The 23,340-nt window shown below is 52.5% G+C and overlaps 1 protein-coding gene and 2 long non-coding RNA genes across 9 annotated transcripts; 2 read left to right on the plus strand and 1 right to left on the minus strand.

Annotated features, from left to right (window-relative positions):
* Positions 1–2,658: 2,658 nt before the first annotated feature.
* On the minus strand, positions 2,659–4,857 carry LOC128316389 (uncharacterized). Its single transcript, XR_008300226.1, has 2 exons — positions 4,544–4,857; positions 2,659–3,225 (listed from the first exon to the last, which is right to left on the minus strand). It is a non-coding gene; the product is annotated as an uncharacterized LOC128316389 (long non-coding RNA).
* On the plus strand, positions 3,262–16,493 carry LOC128316390 (uncharacterized). Its single transcript, XR_008300227.1, has 3 exons — positions 3,262–3,403; positions 14,180–15,570; positions 15,826–16,493. It is a non-coding gene; the product is annotated as an uncharacterized LOC128316390 (long non-coding RNA).
* A 10-nt stretch (positions 16,494–16,503) lies between these two features.
* On the plus strand, positions 16,504–22,081 carry TMEM106C (transmembrane protein 106C). 7 transcript variants are annotated; one of them, XM_027035986.2, is made up of 8 exons: positions 16,504–16,576; positions 17,162–17,373; positions 18,251–18,314; positions 19,025–19,184; positions 19,276–19,416; positions 19,869–19,918; positions 20,365–20,418; positions 21,354–22,081. In XM_027035986.2, exons 2-8 carry the CDS (start codon positions 17,190–17,192, stop codon positions 21,448–21,450), a joined length of 750 nt encoding a protein of 249 aa, XP_026891787.1. In that variant the 5' UTR covers positions 16,504–16,576; positions 17,162–17,189; the 3' UTR covers positions 21,451–22,081. The 7 variants fall into 7 exon arrangements, with proteins under 7 accessions (XP_026891787.1, XP_026891788.1, XP_014921307.1 ...); XM_027035987.2 differs by having other exon boundaries at positions 16,524–16,576; positions 17,090–17,373; XM_015065821.3 differs by having other exon boundaries at positions 16,528–16,650.
* Positions 22,082–23,340: the final 1,259 nt, after the last annotated feature.

A 23,340-nucleotide genomic window follows, 5' to 3' on the forward strand; every position in this document is an offset into this window, starting at 1 on the left:
TCTCAGTCCAAGCCACCCCATTCAGCGACTGCCTCCACAACCCAAGTGGCCTGTCATGATGTTCATTCAGCAAATGGCCCAAGGATGAATTCTCCCGCAGATGGTCAGTGACAGTGGGCCCCTTCCTGACACACCAATGCCCTTCTGTTACAGGACAGATAGATGGATGGCATCCAGGTGCTGGTGTGTGTGTGAATGTATGTGCAAACGTGGGTGAGAGAAGGTTTACGTGCATGTGTGCATATGTGTGATTGTGTGTGCACGCACACATAAGAAGCAGCCCTGGGAATTAGACCACATGTGGTTAGAAAAATGTGTGAAGTGTATGTCTAGATCCATTCATGAGGTGTTGGATCCAGTTCTGGGGAACCCCACGTGTCAGTCCCATACTCAAGGATGGGATCCCCCACTCCCAAGCTACATTTCCTTGGAACAACATAGACACGAAGGAAAATAAAGAGGTAGAGCCATGGGGAACTGGAAAGACAAAAAGAATTAGGTGAACGGCAAGTTCTAAGGTCATGTTGGTTCTCAGAGACCTGAGCTCAAGCCTCCTACTATGTACCACGCACCTACCATGTACCATGGCAACCTGCCACAAGCACCAGTGGGAAGGAAAAAGCTGGGTAGAAGTTTCTACTCCTTAGGCATAGAAGGCCCTGGGGAGGGTGAGCAAGATAGGCTGTGAAGCCTCTCCTTCCCAGGAACCTCTGATGCCCCAGGAGCCCACTTGTCAAAGCAGGGGAAGGGCCCGGCCTCCCCAGAGGGAGAAAGGCAAGAACGCCCTGGGGGAACCCAACCTGACCCAAGAGTCTATGACACATGGGTTTCAAGGAAAGGAATGTGAGCCCAGCTATGGTCCAAGTTAGAAGGGACAAGTGCCCTTGGAGTGGAAGGGGGGGCAGAGTGGGGTTAGCGTTTCACCAGCCCCTTCTCCCACACTGCTTCTAATCCTCAGGGCTTAGTTACCTCTGGAGGGCTGAGGTCACGAGACGGTATGTTTAATGTCACTGGGAGAGGCTGTGAGACCAGGATGCCAGTGGCCGTGTGTGGATGGCCTGCCTCATCATGTGTCCAGGCAGCTCTATTGGGCCTGGCTGTAAAGAAGCTGTTAGGAAGTCTGTGCCCTAACCCCTGCTGCAGGGCAGCATTGTCTGGGGGAGTCCTCTCTCTGTATTGCTTCCTCCTTCCCCACAAGCCTTTGACCTGGTCCTGACAGCTGAGATCCTCCAAGAGGAATGAGTTCTTCTCCAAGGGATTAAAAAACCAAGTTTGCATCCAGCCCCATCACTTACTTCCTCTGTGACCTTTGCTACGTTACAGAATTGCTTGAACATGTACTTCCTTCTTTATGAAATGGCAGCAAGAATGCTTTACTCTGTGGGGGTGTCTGGAGGATTAAATGAGATAAAGCAAGGAAGGCTTCCAGCCCTGTTTCTGGGAACAGTGGATTCTGGTGATGGCTTTCCTCCCAGGGCCAGATCATGTTGTCCGGTGCTCAGGGACAAGTCTTACTCATCTTTTATGCCCTCAATACCTGGCCCCATGCCCAGCAATCCCTAGGGTATCCAGTAAGCATGTGTTGAAATTAACAAAATTTGAGGACAAGTCAGAAGGTCATGGAAAAGGAAGGTTCTGCCTGTGACTTTAGAAAGGCGAGGACCTGAATCCCCATGGCCACCCCAGGGCCGAGCTCCCCCAGGTCTCAGCCAATGTCTCCAGATCTTCCTCTTTACCAATCCCCCACCCCCCGCAGGGTGCTGCACACCCAGCTTCAGCTGACCAGAGGCTCTGCATACCGTCCCTCCGCCCCATGATATGATCAGGCTCCGAACCTGCTCCCATCCCGCCCTCCTCCCTCACCGGGCTGCGAGGTAAAATGCAGGATGGCCAATTAAATTTAACGTCAGACATACTTATACTGAAAAATGATTTGGTGTATATCTGAAATGCAAATCTAACTGGGTGTCTCATGTTTTTATTTGCTAAATCTGGCAACCCTGCACAGGAAGTATCATTCTACCAATGATAGGCTTCCCTTCCTCCATACCTTCCTTCCAGCCCCACCAGAACCTAACTGACCGTAGCCGCCGAGACCACTCATTCATTTATTCACTCACTCATTCAACACACTTTACTGTCTGTCTACCAAGCCCCAAGCCCTCTGCCAAGTGCTGGAGGTACAGCAGTGACAACGTCATAGCTCCTGCCTTCATGAAGCTTATATTCTAGATTAAACAAAGAAATAACATGACGAGTGTAGTAAGGCAAGGATTATGAAAATAAACTGAATAGAGGGCTGAAGGTGAAATGAAAGGAGGAGGGCTGGTTTGGACAGGATGACAGGAAAATCTCTCTCAGGAGACACTCCAGCTAACCTGAAGGATGAGAATGGGGTTGGCTGTGTGGGGGTGTGGGGGTGGGGAGGGATTCTAGGGCCCGAGGCAGGAAAAGAACTTTGACCATCAGGGACTAAAAGAAGACCCAGATGCCAGCCAGAGGGGAGGGCATAAGACAAAGCGAAGCAGGAAATGAGAACAAAACAAAACAAAACACTTAAGGCTATGGTCATGTTCTGAACACACACACACACACACACACACACACACACGAAAATTGAAAGGCTCATGGGGAAAGGGTTTATGGTCAGAACGATCATTCTTTTTTTAACAAAAGTTTATTTATTTATTCTGAGAGATAGAATGAGTGGGGCAGGGACAGAGAGAGAGGAGATGCAGGGCTCAAACCCATGAACTGGAGATCGTGACCTGAGCCGAAGTTGTCCACTTAGCTGACTGAGCCACCTGAATGATGATTCTTAATGCCTCATTGAGACTGAAATGGAGGAGGCTCAGTTGGAAGCAGGTAAGAGTCCAGGTAAGAGAGGAAGGTGGTTTAAAAGAAAACAGGGTGGTGGTGGCAATCAAGAGAAATGTTGGGACTAGACGTGGTGGAATCTACTTTGGAGGTAGGGTTTCCTGGACCTGATGGTAAATTGGATGTAAAAGGTGAGGACGAATCGAGGACCACAGTCGTTAGTGACTAGGAAGGCGGAGGTGATACAGGCAAGACCGGGGTGAGAATCAAGCATTCTCGCTGGGACAGGTCACGTTGAAACATCTGGGAGACTTCAAGTGGAAATGTCAAGTCTGCTTGTAGGAGTCAGAGCTCAAAGAGGAGGCGTGGGCTGGTCAGAAGTGTGGACTTGCCACCACACGGTGGTGCCTGTAGCAACGGACACATGGAGAGAGGAGCTCAGGACAAAGTCCAAGGGCACTGGCGTTAGAGCCACTTTTGAGAGGAACCTGCAGGAAGAACCCCAGGAGACCACTGTGCGGGGAAACCCAGAGAGCGGAGCACATCAGGGCAGGGGCCAGCTGAGTTCAGGCTGCAAAGAGAGGGGGTGAGTGAGGCCAACAAGTGGGCACTGGGTTTGATGAGCTTCATATGAGTGGTTGTGGTGGGGTGGGTGGTGGGGCAGAAGCCAGAGGTCGGGGTAGGGGTGAAGAGGGAATGGCAGCGGGGGAGATAGAAGCAGCCAGTGGCACCCATTCCCGTAAGGAGTGGGGCCGTGGAAGCAGCAGGGCAATGGGTCTTGGATGAGGGATACAGCATGTTCACAGGCTGATGGAACATTCTGGCAGGAAATGGGAGAGTAAAGACGTGAAGTAGAGAGGGGTTAACCCACCCTCAGATGGCCCTGGCTTCCCCAACAGAGATGAGGGTGACCTTGCCCCAGGCACCTGGCCCCTCCCTGGGCTGGATGGAGGGGAAATGCCCACAGCCTGGGGTACAGGCGGCCAGGAGGAGAGGGCCCTCCTTGCCCTGGAAATGGAAAACCGACACCGGTAACTGAGTAACTCCTGGAGAGGGGGCAAAGGCACTGGCCAACTCTGAAGGAGCAAAAATAATCTGTCCCACTTGGGCAGTGAGGCGGATCCAATGTGGGGTGGAGAGGCCTGGCCCCCAGCATCCCTCCTTGGCCCACCGGGGCAAGTACTGTTCTCAGTCTTGCTCTGGCTTCCCGGGAGCGATGGTGCCCGGGAGGCAGAGCATCAAGTAAAGGTCATGCACTCAGCGACCAGGCAGCCAGCTCGGTTCCCTCTGCCCCACAGCCACCGCCTACTCCGCACTTCAGGCAAGCGCACCACCCAGACAGACAGACAGACAGACGGGGCAGAGCGCCACCGAGCCCCAGCCAGGCAGAGGAGCCTGAGCACAGGGTTCCGGAGAGGCTGCCCACATCCTCAACCCCACCGGGCACTCCCTCTCCAACCACCCGAGCTGGTCAAGTCTTAATTTGCCATCCACCGCCCCCCTTCCCCTTCTGAAGCCCCAAAGCTTGTGCCACACACCTCCCCCCACAGCTAGATTGCAGGGTCCTTGGGGGGGGGGGGGCGCTGCTGATCGTCTCACAGCATCTGTGAGTGGACTGAGTGATGGGCTGGTTTGGGATGCAGAAGCTACTGACGGGATCTGGGCCTTCTCCCTGTTTGTTTCGGCACCTCTGTCCTCACCTTGAGGCGAAGGCTGCCCAGCTCACCTCTAAGATCACAGGAAGCCAGAGCGCATCTCCTGGGCCGACAGCGCCGGGAGATGAGCGAGGCCGAGGCGGAACTTCTGCCCTGGGTTCAGCTCCCAGGCCTGCCCCTCCTCCTCCACAGTGCATCTCGTCTGCCTTGTCCAAGGAGAGCAGGGCTTTGAGGGAAAGAAGGTGCCAGGTTCCAGAGAAGGGGGTGGGGCCCCTCTCTGCTGAGGAGGAAAGGAAGGTGAGAATCACTGACCTGAGAAGTTTTCCATGAACCTTGGCTAAGGGGGAGAAGGGAAGGGAGAGGGCAGCAGGAGCCCCGCCAGGCGTGGGGGGAGGGAGGCAACCTCGCAAAGTGGTTTCCTTACCATAAACTTCTAATTGGATTCCGTGGTAAACAGACACGCTGTACCTGCCCTGAGGAATAAGGGCTGGGCACGGCTTGTCACTGAGACACAGGAAGAGTTAGAGGTGTTTGGAGCAGGGGGAATCATGGACCTGGACAACTGGGGGGGGGGGTCCATCCTGGGGGAGGGGGAACAGCTGGCCCAGGAGAGGCACGAAGGCCGCGCCCACCATCCCTGCACCCTCTGCCTCCCAGCTGGGAAGTGTGGTCTGTTTATCGGTGAACTACGGGCGAGAGTGAGAGAGAAGGGCTTGTGGCTGGTCCTTGCAAGCACCGAGTTCTATACCCCCAGCCGCTGACTCAGCCACTTCCCCCCCACCTCCCCCCACCTCTCTCCCAAGCGGATGGGAACAAAGTGGCTGCAACTTTCCAGTTGTAAAAATCGGGGAGGAGCAATCAAGAACAAAGATCAAGGCTTTGGATTTTCCATGACACTCAGGCACAGTTCCCATCGCCCATGCCCTCTGGGAAACAGGAAGCTGCCATGTGGGCACGGGGCAGTGCCTCACCATCTGCATGGCACCCTCTCCTGGGGCGGCCTTGGCAGGAGGTGAGCTTACTACCTTGCACGTTGTCTACACAGAGTCTTCTGAACTCTGGGTTCCCCTGGCCCCAATTCCTCCCAACTCTCTGAGATCAGACAGCCTCAGAGGCCAGGAGCTCACCCAGCAGCCCCCAAACCTGCAGCACTAGGCAGAGGTCAAGGGTCAGAAGGGAGAAGGGGAAGGGGGCCAAAGACAGAGGACAGGAGAAGGAAGTGTGGACACTGGGGTGGGGTGAGGTTGTCAGTTGCTTAGGAGGTCAGAAGGCAGCCGGGCCTGGGCTGCCTCCCAGGGTAAGGACAGTCCCCTTGTCCTAACCCTCCCCTCGCAACGTACTCTCTCCACTTCGGGAAGACTGGGGGAGCTGGGACACAGAGGGACCCACCCCGCCAGACACATGATGGTACATCTGTTTAATGGAGTTCTCTTCAGCTCTTATGAAGAAGTGAAATAAATCCATACATACTGACAGGGAAGATGACCAAGGTATACAGTAAGTGAAAAAAAGTTGACAAACAGTATGTAGATTCGGAAACTATCTTGTAATGGAACTTACAACTATTGCCTTTAGATATGTATATCTAAACTACTTGAATGGGCTTGGAAAGAAGTACAGAAGGATACATGCCAAATTGTTCAAAGAAATTATGTCTGGGATCGGTCGGATTAGAATTAGAGGAAAGGAGACTTTGTACTTGAAATTTTGAGAAGGATGTATAATTTTATAACGAAAACCAAGAAGCTGAGGGTGGGGGGAATGGGTCCAAGCAGTCCAAGCGTGTAGATAGAGCTGGGCCAACGGACATGCCAGCTGCATGCACACTCACGCATGCTCACACCGACCACACCTGGCCCACCAAGGAGGGCACACCTGGAAAGTCTGGCAGAAACTTGGGTATATACCCAGCTCAGGCATATCCTCACGGTCCCGGGCTCCCCTGGCATGGGTCAGGCAGAGCCCTTTCTAGGTGTCCATCCCTCCCAGATCGGCTTGTAGCTCCTTCTAGCTTCCTTAACCTCCAGCTGCTCTCCCCTGGGCCTCTATCCCTTCTTACCAGGTACTCACTCATACAGCAGGAGCCTGGGGAGTCCGGAGAGTCAGCACATCCGGGAGGGGAGCACCTGGCTGGCTTCGAAAATGGCCTCTCCCTTCTCCGAGCACTGGGAGCACTGAGACCCAGCCATTCTCCAACTCCGGAAAAGCCCCAGGCTTTCCCGGGGATTCTGATTTGACTAAGAAACCACCCGGGGGCGTCAGCTGACCCAAAGATGCTCTTGGTTCTCTGCTTACTTGTTAGGTGGCCTTGGCCTTGTTATCTAACCTTTCTGAACCTCAGTATCCTCATCTGTAAAGTGGGAATAATGAGGTTGCTGTGAAACTCAAAGATGATAATATCTAAGAGACTAAATGCTTTGGAATATAAACAAGGAAATGATGATCACAAAACGCAGGATGCTGTTCCCTCCAGGGCAGAGGGGTGGGGCTGACCAGGGAGCCCCGAAGCAGGACTTCTGGGGTGCTGATGGTATTTCTTGACCTGGGCTGTGGAAACATGGGTGAATGATTTGAATTATTTATTAAACTGTACGTAGATATTTAACATAACTATATTATGTTTCATAATAAGAAAAAAAAATGCTTTGCAAAGCTTTATGTTCAGCATACATGTATTAGGAAGTACAAATTCCCATTCTCATACCCCCTGAAATCCTCCCGGACTCTAACTGTTGCTGGGGTCCGAGTTAGCCAGTGGCAAGGACCACCGCTATTAATAAGCAGCGATTTCAGTTACAGATTTAGACTCGCATTGTCTGCCTTGCTGGGGGAGACCTAGGAGGGCAGGTGTGCCTAGGGGGGTGTGTGACCTTACGAGGGAGGCCTTGAAGACCGCTGTCAGTCCACTCACCATCCTGAGTCTGCTCTTCCCCCTTCCCCATGGCGCCTCCCCACTGCAGACTGCTGAGCTTCGCAGACAGACCCTCCCACCCAGACTTCCCGACCGGAGTAATCCTCACCCAGCAAAGAGCAAAGCACTCTGAAACCCAAATCGCCTCCTTTCCACCCGCACCCACCACTCCTGATTCTTTAACAGCACTTCCTTGGTCCTCCGGCCCAGTGATTTCCTGCTTGGCTGGCACCCCACCTCGTGCCCCAAAGGTCAACCTCTCAATTCCCAGACTTTCCTACCCCTGCTACCGGCCCTCCGAGACTGCCAGGCACTCTGACCCCCACAGCTCCTCAAGGCCCCAGAGCTCAGTCTGCGCGGGGGCGTCACCCACCCCCCGCCCTTACTGGCTCTGACTCCAATGGAGGGAGGCCTCAGGAGAGCCTGGCATGGAGGGCAGGAATTCCCTCTCCACCCAGGCCTGAGACCCCATGCCGTCCCCCCCTGCCCCCCCCCCCCCCCCACCGCTCACCCGATGGCACCAGGCAGCCCTCAGGGCTGAGCCCACCCTGCCATCAGAGGCCACAGGAATTTCCATGTGGGCCTGGCCAGGGGCACTGCCTAGTGACTGTCCCTACCCCCACATCTGACTTGCTCCCTGTTTTCTGACTCGGCTTCTGTTCGACTCTGTGATTTACTTTCTCTCCCATCCCTGAATTTCTGTGGGTCTCTGTTCCTCTGGGGCCGGCACAGGGGCAGTGTGAACCTTCCATCTGCGTGTGGGCCGGCCGGCCGGTGGCCCCTGCTCCTGGCCCTTGGCCTGGGCCTCTGCCAGCTTGGGTGGTCTCCCTGGCTGAGGCCCCACCCCAGTGGAGAGGTGACTAAGGTGACAGTTTTGGAAAAGAGCCTACAGGCCTCAAAGGCAGAGCAGAGCTGAGAGGGAAGAGGGCACTGATGAAGCCAGGGTTGCGGGAGGATGGCACACTGCTCTTTCAAGTTCAGGAGCAGGGGGTGCTGTTGGGGGACAAGAAGAGCGACTGGGGTGCACCGGGGGGCTCTCCGAGCTATTATATAATAAAGGCTGAGAAGGAAGTCAAGTTCTGGAGAAAAACAGGTCTTGGGTGAAATAAGGGTGGGATTCAGGGATAGGTTGTGATAGAAAGTTCTTTTCAGTGTCTGACCTCAATCCCACCTGCTGCAGACCCAACTCTTTCCATCTGTTTATTTCTTGCCTCTTCAGAATTCATGCGAGGCCTAAGCGAAAGCGAGTGCAAGAGGTGCTTGTGAGGGGCAGAGAGGCTCTCTCCTCAGCCGGTGAGGCCACCAGAGTGTCCCCCCGCCACCCCAATCACCTGATAGCTCCCCAGTCCTTGGCAAGTCCTAGAGACCAAGCTGCCGGCAGTGGCAGCTTCAGGCCATTTAGACAATCTTCCTTTCACAGGTTTATTTATTATTCTCTTCCCACCTCTCCACCCCTTCCCCACCAGCTGCTTAAAATATTTTTTCAAGCAGAAAAATGCAACCACAGCTGGAAACCAACCCTAAAGTTAGTGGAGAACGTGGGAGCTGCCAGGGAAAATTGTTGGAGTTCAGGCGGGGCTGTGAGAGGAAGGGCCCCAGCCACGGAGACAGCCAGCTCTGCCGGGGCCCCAGCGGTGGGGCTGCGGACGAGGGGACAGGGCACTCGGGTCCCATCATCGTTCCACAGCCTGCGAGGACCCGCTGTGGGGGGGACCCTCCCCTCAAGGAGTTGTGGGAGGAGGTTCGCCCAGACACAAACATGTCAGTGACGACAACAGCATCCGCTGAGCGTTTCCTACACAAGGTCCCAGCCTAAGCACTTCACATGCATCACCTCGTTCAAAGCCCTATCAGCCCCTCAAGGAAGGTATTACTGTGACCTCCAGCTTGCAGAGGAGGAAACTGAGGCACACAGAAGTTAAGAAACTTGCATACCGCCATACGACTGGTAAACGGTGGAGTTGGGCTCTATGCCCAGGCAGTCCAGAATCCAAGCTCTCAGCCACCGCGCTAGGCCGCCTCCATAGGATCACGCAAGGGGTGAGGCAACCCCCCCCCCCCACCCCACCAAACCCGGAGAGAAGTATAAACAAATTAACATGAGAATTCACAGAAGAGAGAGAGGGTCCCTGGCAGAGGGTCAGGAGAGAAGTGCTTCATGGCGGAAGTAAAATTAGCACTGCTTCTGGAAGGAGAGCGGGAATTGAGGGCCCGTGCTCTGTGGCAGGGACAGAACCGTAAAAGAGAAAACTGAGGCACGAGCAGAGGCGGAAATAGGACCCAAGAGGCCCCGCTCCCAACATCTGGCCCCCACCACTTGAGAGACTGTCTTCACAGCGGCCCAGGGCTCAGAGGGAGGGATGCACAGGCAGGCCAGGCAGCCATTGTGGACGGCGACTCAGATCCATGCTCCATTTCTCCAGCACCTTCTGCTGCTTCCCACCTCCTCTGACACCTCCCTTGCCTTCCCAGTTCTCTCACTCCTACTGTTTGTACTGCCCCCTACAAACCTGCCCGTAAGGAGGAGTGAAAGACCAAACAACAACACTCTAAAAACCCTTTATACTATAAACCTTTGGTGCCGTTTAATTTGGATAAAAATCACAAGCTGTCTTGGTTGGGATGGACGGCCCACTAGAGTGGCCACACAGCCATGTGGCCCAAAGACCCCAAGAGATAGGGTGGCGGGTCACTGGACTGGCCCCTGCTCCATGCCCCGCCTCTATTTGTCGCTGTGACCTTTATCAGGTCACTTGGCATCTCCGGGCCTCAGTTCTCTCTCTGGATCCGTCTGGTGTGCTGCCTTTCGGACCCGAAAGCCCCATGAGCTCAGAGTACTGGGTACTCTCCTCTACGCCTAAGGACTCTCCATGGAATGACCAGCTGGGTGGAGGCTCAAAGTCAACCCAGAGATGGTGACATGCTGCCAGGACACAGGTCCGGCTGTTCTCCTAAATGCCTTCAACCACAAGCTTCGAAGGACCAGTTGATAGAGAATCATCATCACAGTGATAGCTGTGATTTGTCAAATCCCTACTACCTGACAGGCACTCTTCCAAGAGGCTTTCGTGGAATAACTTATTCTATTATTTTAACAGTATTACGTGTGAGGAAACTGAGGGACAGAAGTGGTTGAGGTCAGTGCCCAAGGTCACACAGCTAATGAGGGCCTGAGCCAGGATTCCCATGCAGACGGTCTGGCTCCAGAAGCCACTGGAAGGATGCCGGTGCAGGGCTTCCGTGGAGGAGAGGGGAGAACCTGGAGGGCAGGGACTATGTCCTGTTCGTCACTCTCCCAGGGCCCTGACTCCCTGAAAGATTGGGTTGGATTTGGCTGGCCTGGGGTAGAGCAGGAAGGCAAAGGTGTGAGTTCTAACGAGTTGCTGATGTCCAGGAGTTTGTGCCAACTATCTCGCCCCACGCCTGTGATATGAAGGCCTCTGAGCCCATTCCCAGCTCTGAACCAATTCGATCCCATCCATAGCTGCCTGCTGCGAGCACCAAGGTGGGCCTTTAAGGCTGAGCTTCAGGGAGAAGAGAACTTCCAGTGTGGAAGCCCCGCGTCCTGGGCCTCCCACGCCCCCTGGCGGAAGGAACAGAGCTGGGCACAGGCCTGGGCTGCCACCTAAGTCCAGCCTTCCCTCCTCTCTACTCCCCTTCTGTCCTCTCTCCTCTTGCCTCTAGTCATTCATCCCGACTGCACGTCTAGTGGGCACCGCGCACATGACATGAGATGGGGGCACAGAATGTATCCTGTGGCTGTGACACTATCCCTGCCCTGAGGTGCCCCCCCCCCCCCCCATTCATTCAGTCAACTCACTCAACAAAATATTTATGGAGCTCCTACTCCCTGCCAGGCTTTCTTCTAGGCTCCAGGGACACCAACCCCGCCCTCAGGGAAAGCACAGGTGCTAGAGAAGAGTCCACCAGACAGATGTGGCGACAGCTGTCCTCACACTGGGCAGTGTGTGTACGGGAATGGCAGGAGATAGGTTTTCAGGGAAGATCTCAGAGTGACATCTGGGCTGGGCTTGGAGGGTTGTGTACGATCTCTCTGGGTGCAGGAAATGGGGTGTGGAGTGGGGTGGGGCAGGGAGAAAGGAATATCCTATACAGAGAGGGCAGAACGAGCAAGCACGTAAAGTGCCAGCATGTTTAGGAAGCTGCAAATAGTCTTCTGCGGTCAGAGTGTGTGGTTAGTGGCAAGAGAGCAGCAGGAGAGGAGAAAGGGCCTTGCGAGATGTGGAAGGGTTTGGGTCTTTTCCTGCAGCCTGGGAGGAGCCTCTGAAACTTTTAAGAAACAGGATGATATGACCCCATTTGCATTTGATTAAAGGACCGCGAGGCTAGACCGCTGCCCCAACGGAGTGTGGACGAAGAGCTGGAAGGTCAAGCGGCCAGAGATGGTGTGGTGTGCATATGCCAGCTGTGTGACATGAGGCAAATCACTTCACTTCTCTGAGCCACAGATGCCCCATCCATCAAATGATGATGTTGAAACCCAGCCTGACACATAACAGGTACTCAATAAGTTACTTTTTTTAAGCCAGGAAACCACCTAAGAAGGCCATCGCATTGCCTAGGCAAAGGGTGCAGAGGACCTGAATTCAACCGCTGACTATCGATGGAGGGAAGACACCTATTTCAGACAGTTGACTTCTGGGATGGGATTGAGAATGGACTCGGCTTTTCTAACATTCTCTTGGAGTTTACCTGTGCCATCTGTCCTCGGGCTCGGCCCCGTGGCTCCCCCTTCCTATCATCCCCTGCCCGTGGTTTTCGCTGCCTGCTTTGTAAAGGGTGTCGGTTCATTCACTGCCTGTCCTTCTTCCATTCGTCTGGCTGGGTCTCAGACAGAGGCCGCTGAGGCCAGAGGCTCTGCTGGCTGAGGCCCCAGGCACGGTGCCCAGCACAGCAGCACACGCAGACAAGAGTTTAACGGCAGTTTCTGACAACAGTCAGGTGTGAATCTGTTTGGCCGCCAGGTTTGTCCCTGCGGCTGGCACAGGAGGTGGCAGTGCTAGGGGAGGTCGACCAGGAAGACTGGCTGACTGCTGCCGGGTTTCATGGAACACTCATTGAGGAGTTAAAATGCAGCAAGCCCACCCTTGGCCTACCCGTTAGGCAGATTTCCCGGCCTAGGCAACTTCTCCCATGGCCTGAGGGTGCCAGCTCCCGACACAGTTCCCATTCAGGGGCCCAGAACTTCTAGGCGAGGGTACCTAGGGGTGGCAATTCCTGGACGGGGTGGAGGCCATGTGGTTTACATTACATGTGCATTGCACGCACACTGACATGACCCAGAGTGTGTGTTCCTCTGAGGTTGCCAGCAGTAGAGGGGGACTTTGGGCATCTACTAAGGCCCAAGGCCCTCACAGCCATCACATGGACCTTGGGGACAGTGGCTAACAGTGTTCAGGGGCCAGGTATTCATCTCCCCAATCTGTAAGTCCCGCTACGAGAGAGTCTGGTTCTCGTGTTTGTTTTAAGATGTTAGTTGGTGTTTTGGTTTGCCTTGTATTTCTCTCCCGCATTCCAAGGAGATAACAGTCCTTTGGGTTTCTTTGATTTCTGTGGGGTAGAAATATTCTTCAAAGATCGTTTTAAGAAAACTCCCTGAACTGTCTTCATTCAATGGCTCAGCTCCTCAGAGAGATAATCCCAGGTATTCCTGAAGTGCCATTGAGGAGAGAGGGGAAAACACGGGGACAGCAGGGAGAGATGCAGCCCACAGTAGGCAGGGAAGGGGGCCTCCGACGGGCCAGCCTGCTGGCAGGTACAAGAGGATTTGAGACCTCTGCCCTGGCATCGCTGTGGGGAATGGCTGCGTTGTGTACTGGGCATGCCCGCCCCTGGAACCCAGCTCTGCCAGCCCAGGCAACGATTCCCAGGCCCCAGGAAAGCTGTCACATCACCCAAACTGGGGGCCTGTGGCTCTCTGCACAAGGAAGAGAGAACGTGACACGGTGGCCTGCTTCCGGGGCTCTAAGAAACAAGGGCCGATTCTTTCACTTACTGGGTGTCACTTAACCTCAAGCAAGTTCTCCCAAGCGTGGAATAGATAAAGGGAACAGAATCAAGACCTTGCAGAGCACTTCCAGCTCTAAACCCTCAGCCTCCATGTCAGCGCAGACGGAGGTTAACATAGTCTTAAAACACTGCCCTGCACAGTCCTGTCCCCACGTGTGAGGGGGAAGGTGTGCAGCCTAGCAGAGCCGGCTCAGGTCTCTACTGCCCTTGGCCTGTGAGGCCAGGTGTACCTAGTGCACATGGAGAAATTGAGGAGCCTGGGAGTGCAGGGATCCCCGGACGGCCCCACTCTGCCCCGGCCCACCCGGAGAGCCCCAGTGAGCTCATGTCTGCAGTAACCTCACTGCTCATAACCGGGATGGTGAGACAAACCTGGAATCCAGGCAAAGGTGAGAAGTGATGGGTGTCTCCTCAGGAATGTGCTGCCCAATTAAACCTGCCTCCCGGATGGTGCAGGCGGATGCTGGGACTACTCCCCCAGGCAGCGCTGGCCAGCCTCCAGGCTGAGCCATTCTGCAAGCATTTGTTGAGAGCCTACTATGCACCAGGTGTCGAGCTGGGTGCTGGGGAGACAAGGAGATGGAACAGCCATACTGGAGAGTGTAGGCTATCCGTCCCAAACACACTTTCGGAAGCAGACTGCCACAAAGCCTCAGGGGTTCTGCTGGTTAAGTTCCCAGGCCCCCTTCACAGTCCCCACCAATCCAAAGCCCTTTTTTTCCTCACTACAGGCCCAAGGGCTTAGCCTGTTCCCTTTCCTTTTCAGAGCATCCACAGCCCTCCACCATCCTCTGGCCTCCACTTCTTCTTAAGCGGGTATGAACCAGGCCGCTGCCTCTTCACCTTCGTGGCGCCCCGGACAAGCCTGGACCCTCTGAAACATCCATCTGTAGTGTGGACATTAGTCCTTGGCAGGGATCCAACAGAGGCCTCAAGGTGAGGCAACACCCATGTGACTAAAGGATGGGCTCATTCCCCAGATTCCCCAGGTGAATTCTCTGTCAGAAGTGGGTCCTCGGACAAGAAAGCTGAACTTGGAAGAGAGGCCTCAGACAGGAAAGAGGTCTCCCTCTAAGAGCAGACTTTATTATTTTTTTTTAATTTTTTTTAATGCTTATTTATTTTTGAGACAGAGAGAGACAGAGCTTGAACGGGGGAGGGTCAGAGAGAGGAAGACACAGAATCCGAAGCAGGCTCCAGGCTCTGAGCTGTCAGCACAGAGCCCGACGTGGGGCTCGAACTCACGGACCGTGAGATCATGACCCGAGCCAAAGTCGGACGCCCAACCGACTGAGCCACCCAGGCGCCCCTAAGAGCAGACTTTAGAACTAGAGGCTAGAAACCTAAGAGTGGCCTACATAATGTGTGATTAAAGCAGTCAGACTGCTTGTGTTAAAATCCAGGCTTTGTCTGTCTGTATCTTTATTTTTTAGGATTGTATCCCACTGTGAGAGGCACCCCCCCAAAAACACAATTTTGGTGGGGAGTGGTTATTTTTCTCATGTAACAAGAAGTCAAAGATAGGTAGTCCAGGGCCTGAGTGTGGCTCCAAATGCCATAGGAACCCAGGTTCCTCTTATGCTTCTACCCAGCCTTCCGTAGCATGCATTTCTTGCCTCACGGTCACAAGATGGCTGCCCCATCTCCAACATCAAATCCAAATTGCAAACTGGAAGAAGAAGGTCAAAGGACCAGTTAAGTCTCCATCCCTTATCAGGAGCTTTCTAGCAAGTGCCACACAACCCTTGCCTATATCTCATTGGCTCAAGCTGTGTCACGTGGCAAGACAGGTGGGGAGATGTATTTTTTAATTGAGCATATTGTTGCCCCGAACAAAATCAGATTTGTATAAAGAATATAAATTGGTATAGAGATTGCAAAGAGAGAGATGATGACCAGATTTCAGGAAGGAGAAGGTATGGGCTAGAGGTAGAAAAGAGTAACAATGCCTCCTTGCTGAGATTAAGGTTCTGATTAAGATTCTTTGCTTGACCAAACTTTAGTCAGGCTCCTAAAACTTCTCCTAGGCCCTTCTGTGTGCTTATCGTAGAATGCAGTATGAGCAAGAACTCTGGACCCTGGATACCTGAGCATTCTCCACCATCCCCCAGGTGACATCTGATCATCCTGGCCTGTCTTCAGCAAGAATCCTGTTAGGTCGGTTTAGCCAGAATTCTCCCTACCCCTGATGTTTCCTCTTAGTAATTTTCCATCTGCTGACCACCCACCCTGCTCCTTGCCTATGAATTCCTACTTGCCCATGTTGTATTCAGAGCTGCACCCAATCTCTTCCCCACCCCCTCAATGCAAGTCCCCATTGCAGCCGTCCCTACACACATAGCCATGGCCCCCCTTTAGTAAAGTCTGCCTCACTGTCTTTAAACAAGTGTCATTTACTATTTCCTTCTTTAGCACTTCTTACTCTAAAGGCTCAGGGGATCGGCTGTGACCAGCAGTTGAGCAGGTAGCAGGACAGCAGAAGGGGCACCAGCGTTCCCTAGAGCATAAAGGAAGAGTTATGGAGGTGGCAGAGACTTTGGAGGTCGACAGCTTCACTCTCCATTGCCAAGCAGGCCCTTCATCTGTCGGGTTCACAATCTCTCCTCTCCCCCAGCAGCGTCGTAAGCAACGTCACTTAATGTCTGTCCTCACTTTCTTCTGCTGCAGGCTAAGAGTATGTGCAAAGAAACCCACTCGTTAAAAAGCGTTCTCTAACCCCTTCTGCGCATGCCTTTTTGTGTACTGATGACTAGGTAAGGGAAGGACTAAGCCGGAATGGGGGCAAGTTCCGTGTCTTCTGCATCTCTGCACCCTCTGCGTCCACACAGCCCTCGGACCCAAACGATAGTTGAGAATGGCTTTGGCCGCCGCCGGCTCCTTCCTCGTCCCTCGGCAGAGACACGCGGCTCCGGAAACTTGACTCAGGCCCTTCCTGGAGTTTCTGGGAAACTCTGGAGTATCGCCTGCTCTCCCGGGCCGCCTCGCGTCGGCCGAGCGGGGCACCGCTCTCTGCCGCCCTCTGCCGGCGCCACAGTTGGGTTGGGAAGAGCGCACGCGCGAGCGCACGCCAGCGTCCCTCTCCTCCCCCCCCCCCCCCCCCACGCGGCTTGCCCTTCGGCGCGTGCGCGGCGAGTGCTGGCAGGACGGAGGACCGAAGAGGCAGGTAAACCCGCTGGAGCGGGCAGGTGGCGGTGGGTGCGGCCCAGAGAGGAGCTGCCGGGAGTCGGCGCGCTGCAGGTCCGGGGACGCCGGCGTTCGCTCCCGTCTGGGCGACCCTGGTGGGCTCGCAGCGTCATTCAGCCGGGGGGCGTGACCTGAGCCCGCCTCCCGGGGCTGGGAGTGGAGGGGGATGGGGATCTCTAAGGCCTGTTACTGATTTGGTGCCTGTTGTTTGTCCGGGAAGGTTTTCTCGAGGAGAGTGCAGAGTTTGCGAATAGCGGGCAGGAAGGGGTGAGGCTGGGACCAGGTTGGAGCTGGGGTGCCCCGAGTCCACAGGCAGTGAGGAGCTGGGCAGGTTGGTGGAGGGAGCTCTTGTTTCTCTGGCTTTATGGGGCGGGTGGCAGCGGTTGAGGAAGATTGCTACAAAATGACGATCCTGGTAGAAATCGTGCAGGTGTTTGAAATCCCAGGACGGCAATTTGGTCTCTTTTTTGTGTGTGTTTTCACTTTCTGACAGAAAGAGGCAGTTCCTTCTCTCCGGGCTCAGCGTGGCCACTAACATGCGCTCACTTGCCTCTTTGCGTCTCAGGACATGATACAAGTGGCACATCCGGGCCATGGGGTCCCAGCATTCCACCTCTGCTCGCCCCTCTTACTGCAAGCGAAAGAAAGAAGACAGGGAGGATTTGCTGGCCGAAAGGGAGCAGGAAGAAGCCATTGCTCAGTTCCCATATGTGGAGTTCACAGGTCGAGATAGCATCACCTGTCTCACGTGCCAGGGGACAGGCTACATTCCAACAGGTGAGCATCTTTGGCAATCGGGGGAAGGATTCCCAAGGTACCCATAGGGCTGCTTCTGCCGCCCAGACAGAGCTTCTCTTCTGGTGGTGCCATAGTCATAGTGCCCTGAACAGAAGCCAATTTGATAAATTTGGGTAGGTTGCACAACTTCTGTTGGTCTCCTTATATCTGAAAGCCTCTCTTGACTTCCACTCTTTTGTTCTTTGTGTCCTTGGTTTGGAACATGCAGTTGGCTCTACGTTGTGGGATTTGTTGACAGGCACGTTTCTTTATTGCTCTCACTTGTGAGGCCTGGCACAGCTTTTCAGGGGAGCCATCTTGGAAGCGTCTTTTCAAGGAAGTAGATAGTAAATCATTAACGGCCTAAGGTCTGGAAAGTATTTCAAGTGGGGAGAGAAAAACACATGCTCAGGAGGGGAGCCTTGATTAAGTGCAGGATCATCTGTCAGTAAATTGGTCCTCAGAAGGTCTTCGCAATTTAGATGGAGAGTCACGGATGTTTACAGCTGGTAAGAACCTTAGAAACCATCTACTCCAAAGCCTTCATGTGACACATGAGGAGACAGCAGCCTAGAGAGGAAATGACTTCCCCAGGGCCATTCGGCAGCTCAAGGCCATGCGGTGAAACTAGAACAAGATCTAGATGTCTCAACCTCCATGTCACTGCCCTGGTAGGATCAATAGATGTTTTGTAATTTGTGGCACAGTCTGTGGATTTACTGGTTTCTTGTTCCTTAGACCCAAAATGCGGAACTAGTATAGAAATGTGTAATTCCAGGCAAACCTCTGTTGTGACAGGTTCGTTTGTGACGTAAAGGAGAGTATCACGAGCACATGGGATTTATTTTACCAAAATAATTGTTTGGTTCTTTCCTAGAACAAGTAAACGAGTTGGTGGCTTTGATCCCACACAGTGATCAGAGATTGCGCCCTCAGAGAACGTGAGTCACGTGTCTCTCCTATTAATACCTACTTCTGTCCTTCTGTCCCTAGTCCCATATATGTATGAGTGCCAGCTACTTTTTGAAAAATTTTATCTGTTCTTGTAAATTCCCCATTTCCTTTAATACTATCTGCTCGAGCAAGATATCTCTGCCCCGTCACAATCTGGGGAAGGACCACTGCTAGAAACATTCTGAGGGCCAAGTGAAAGGCATTGGAGAACAGGGGTATCCTGGGAGGTGAGGAACTGTTTCTGTCCTCCGAGCTCCTCCCTTCAGCTTCTGTTTCCAGATGATGGATGGCATTCAAATGAGTTTTTTTTTTTAATTTTTTTTTCAATGTTTATTTATTTTTGGGACAGAGAGAGACAGAGCATGAACGGGGGAGGGGCAGAGAGAGAGGGAGACACAGAATCGGAAACAGGCTCCAGGCTCCGAGCCATCAGCCCAGAGCCCGACGCAGGGCTCAAACTCACGGACCGCGAGATCGTGACCTGGCTGAAGTCGGACGCCCAACCGACTACGCCACCCAGGCGCCCCTCAAATGAGTTTTTAAAGGCTTCTCCCACTGCACTCATTCTTGCCTGGTTTGTTGTTCCTGGCTCTTTGTACTTTCCTTTTCCCTTCATCCCTGGTTTTGCATTTAATCTTGACTAATTGGACCTTGATATCTGACTGCCCGGGCCAATCATGTGCTGTGTCATTTGCAGTAAGCAGTACGTCCTCCTGTCTGTCCTGCTCTGTCTCCTGGCATCTGGTTTGGTGGTTTTCTTCCTGTTTCCACATTCAGTCCTTGTCGATGATGACGGCATCAAAGTGGTGAAAGTCACCTTTAATAAGCAGGACTCCCTTGTAATCCTCGCCATCACGGTAAGACTTAGCGCCTTGCTTCCCAGATTGTGCACCTACAAGTCTCGGACCCAAGACACTCATACTTGTTTCCTCCCTCACCCTGATGCAGGCCACCCTGAAAATCAGGAATTCCAATTTCTACTCTGTGGCAGTGACCAGCCTGTCCAGCCAGGTTCAGTACATGAACACAGTGGTTGGCACATATGTGACCACTAACGTCTCCCTCATTCCACCTCGGAGCGAGCAACTGGTATGCTGTTCTTTTAGGACCCTTGCTTCACAGGCTTCAGGAAATAGTAGGGGCCGTGGGGTGCTGTAGCCTCAGGACTTTGCTTTCCATCTTCTCATTTCCACTGGCAGCGACTGGTTGATGAGGAAAATTTGATGTGCTCTGTAATTATGAGAAATAGGAAAAAAAATCAGCTGGCATTTGAGTGTTAGGAGAACAAAAGAATTTCTAACAGCAGGCAGTTCGCTACAAATCGAGAAGAGGCAGTCTTATAGTCTGAAGTCTGTTGGCCTCTCACAAGGGAAGAGGTTGCAGGCGTTGTTAGAGGGTCATGGTCTGTGTCAGGGACAATCTCGGGGAAGTATTTTGTATGTGATGGATGAATGCTCTCAAGTCTATGGATTGCTGGTAACAGTGCTGTTCTGTGTCGAGCCTGCCTGGGCCACAGACTGACTCTGGTGTCTTATTTTCAGGTGAATTTTACTGCGAAGGCTGAGATGGGAGGACCGTTTTCCTATGTGTAGTAAGGACAGCATTGTCTATATCTGTGCTCTCTGCTGGATGGAAGGGATTCAGAATGTACTCAGTTGATTGGGGCTGGTCCTACCTTAAGTCCCAGCCTTTGGCCTGTAGGTTCCCTAAGCTTTGGCCATCTTGGGGTTTGTGTGGAGGATGTGTTGTTGGCCTTCGACCGAAGTGCTGGGATTTCTAAGATCATTAAGCCACTAGAAACATTTACAGGCTCCGGCATTTATATGGTGGGTTTGAAAAAGCAAGTATCATGACGTGGGAGGATGTGTGGACTCTGTGGGGACTCAGAGCTAGTGAGCCCTGGAAGCACTTAGGTCAGAAGGGTGGGGGAGCAGAGGAGCCCCAAGCAGGGCTGACCGTGTCACTCAGCGCTCTTCTGCTAATTTTTTTTTTTTTCTTCAAACCAATCTAACTGTTTTCGTATTTGCTGTTTGGTAGCTTCTTCTGCACATTACCCGGTATCGTGGTGCACAACATAGTGATCTTCATGCGGTACGTTGCTCTTCTCCCTGTCCCCGTGGCCTTTGCGTCTGCACCTGGACCATCAAGCTGTGTGACCTCACCACCTTTGCTCGGGAGATGCTGTGTGACCCACAAAGCAAAGGCACCTAACCAAAGAGGGGACACATGATGTCTTACAGGCACAAATACAGTGGACCCTTGGGTGTTCTCTAGATGCAGTGTCCAATTCCCTTCACAAATCACCAGATTCACAGTGATCAGGTAGACATAAAGTTTTCTCCATGAAGTAGGGTCTGGTTCTGTGATCCCTTTAGAATCCAAGTGAGACTAGTAAAGAACAGAAGAACTTCTCAAGGCGTGGTAAGTACTGGGCATTTGACCAGACTTACTTTCTGTCCACACAAATTACCATATGTCATGGGTCTTATTTTCTATAAATAGAGTTGGTCCTAGAACCCTGACTGTTCAATTTGCGGATGACAAGCATCTTCTAGACATTTGAAATAGGAGGGTCTAGAGCAGAGCTTCTCAGCCTTGGTACCGTTGACATTTTGGATATTGGGACATTTTGGACACCGTTAACAGTTCTTTGTTGTGGGGGGCTGTCTGGTGCATTGCAAGTTGTTTAACAGCATCCCTAGCCTCTACCCGCTAAACGCTAGTAAGTCACCACCTCCCCGCCCCTCAGTTGTAATACCCCGGAATGTCTTCAGACATTGTGGAAAGTTTCCTATAGGGTAAAATTGTCCTGGGTTGAGAACCACTTATTTAGAACCACTTCTTCATGCCATAGGCTTTCTGTGAATGTAGAAAGATCCTCTGGCCTCCTGGTTATGTAATCGTGAAGATATGCATCTGGGACCCATGGATATTGTTGCTTGAGCTTGCTAGAAATTATTTGGGCAACTTTTCTTCATCTCAAAAACAGAACTTACTCTTCTTGTTTTTTTTTCCCCTCCCCCTAGAACTTCAGTGAAGATTTCATACATTGGCCACATGACACAGAGCTCCTTGGAGACACATCACTATGTGGACTGTGGAGCAAATTCCACAGCTGTTTAGAAACTGCTCTTGGTTCTTCCATGGCAGCACCTGCCAGAAGAGACACAGCACCTGTTCCCAGGGCCTGAGTTTCATACCATGTCGCAGGTGGTAGAAAGAGAGGAGAAATTGGTTCTCTTGATCGCCAGCAAACACCCTCCTGCCGCTTGGTGGGGAGAGCTCCTCTTGGTAGCGCCATCTGTGTTTCTCAGAACCAGCAGACTCACTGCGCGGTGCCTACCCTGTGCCCAGCAAATAGTAGGCACTCGGAAAGTTTGGAGAATTGAATCCTGATCTTTTCGGCTGTTCTTGGGGCATTACAAATAGAAATCATACCGTGCTTCTAGGTTATCAATGCACAGAGTGACGTGGAGATTGGACTGTTAGTGCAGCTGCAGGACTGTCCTACTCGTCTGCACAGAAGAGGCAGAGGGTGGGAACATTTGAATACATAAGGAAGCACAGACCCTTTAATATGGGAAATTTTTTCATCTGTTCACAAATGCCTAGGAACTTAAAAAACCTTTTTTTCCTGTAGAAAGCTCAATTGTTTTTAGCAAGAGTCTATGTGAGGCTTGCTTTACCCTTCATCCATTGGCTGGAACATGGATTGGGGATTTGGTAGAAAAATAAACCCTGCTTTTTTGATTCACCTACGTTTCCTCTGATTGCCTGGATGTCTTAGGAGCCACCTCTGGGGGACTGTAGAATAGTTGCCTGCTAAGTGGGTCAGCACAGGATGGGGGAGGGGGGAGGAAAAGGAGTCCCCACTGTACTGTCCCCTTGAGCTCCCATCACTGAAAGAAAGCAGCCTCCTGCCACAGCAGCCTGGCTCCTCCCCATCTGGCGCCCCCCTGTGGTGACAGGCTGCCCTACTGCTCTTGGAGAACAGACCACTTAGTGCCCCCTGGAGGTTGCTAGAGGTAGGGCAGATGCCTGAGGAGTGAGCAGCTGCTTTCCCTAAGGAGGAATAACGTCCCCCACCAGTTGACTGTAGTACTGATTAAGAGGACCTGGTTTGAAGCTGAAAGTTTTGTCCACCCTCTTGGCGTCCAAAGAATGGGCTACATACAGCCCCACGATGGCAGGGAATCTAGTCGGGTAACTTGAGTAGTTAGGTTTCAGGATTCGGCGGAGGTGGACTCTAGCTCCTTCACTGGTGGCCTCGGAAACCCTAACAGAGCAACAGGTGGTGGCAGGGAGTCAGTATTAGCTTTTGTCCCCATTCCTGTAGGTTGATTATATTTGTTTAATGATTTTTGCACTCAGAGTCTTCAAACTAAGGTTAAATTTTATGATTCTTTGGCTGCTGTTGACCATGATGGAGTAACGCAAAGCTCAGGGTTGAAAGCCGAGTTACAGTGTTCTACTGGATCCTTTAATGGTCTGTACTGTGTGTCGATGAGGGAACACCACCACTTGTGCCGGAGCAAATCCCCTTTTCTGAGAACACTATCCTAAACAGAACGTGCCCTGAACAAATGAAGAGGTTCACAATTACACATTTTCTCTTTAGTTTTACCATTTTCCAACTAGTCTCTAGCACCTCTTTTCATGTTACTCATTAGTACTTCAGTTTGGAGTCCCATTTTGTGGCCGTGTACCTCCACAGCATTTCTTCTACATATTACCTTAGAATTCAGGTATGATCTTCAAGTGAGAGCACTTAAATTTTTTAAACAGGTCCGACTGCATAATGCTATGAATTCTCCTACCTACTTATATCCTAGCATCCCAAGCTACACTGTGGGGTGTTCTGCGTGGTTTAATCATGCTCTCCGTCAGTTACTGATTCAATGCATACAATTTGCGGTCAGCAACACCAGAATAGAAAGGGCAAGCGGTTGGCTTGGGTGTCCTCGCTATCACTGTGGTTTTCCTAGCGCGTTGAGATTTGGAGAGTATGTTTCT

This window comes from Acinonyx jubatus, chromosome B4, assembly GCF_027475565.1.
Source record: "Acinonyx jubatus isolate Ajub_Pintada_27869175 chromosome B4, VMU_Ajub_asm_v1.0, whole genome shotgun sequence".
In the NCBI taxonomy this organism is placed as follows: domain Eukaryota; kingdom Metazoa; phylum Chordata; class Mammalia; order Carnivora; family Felidae; genus Acinonyx; species Acinonyx jubatus.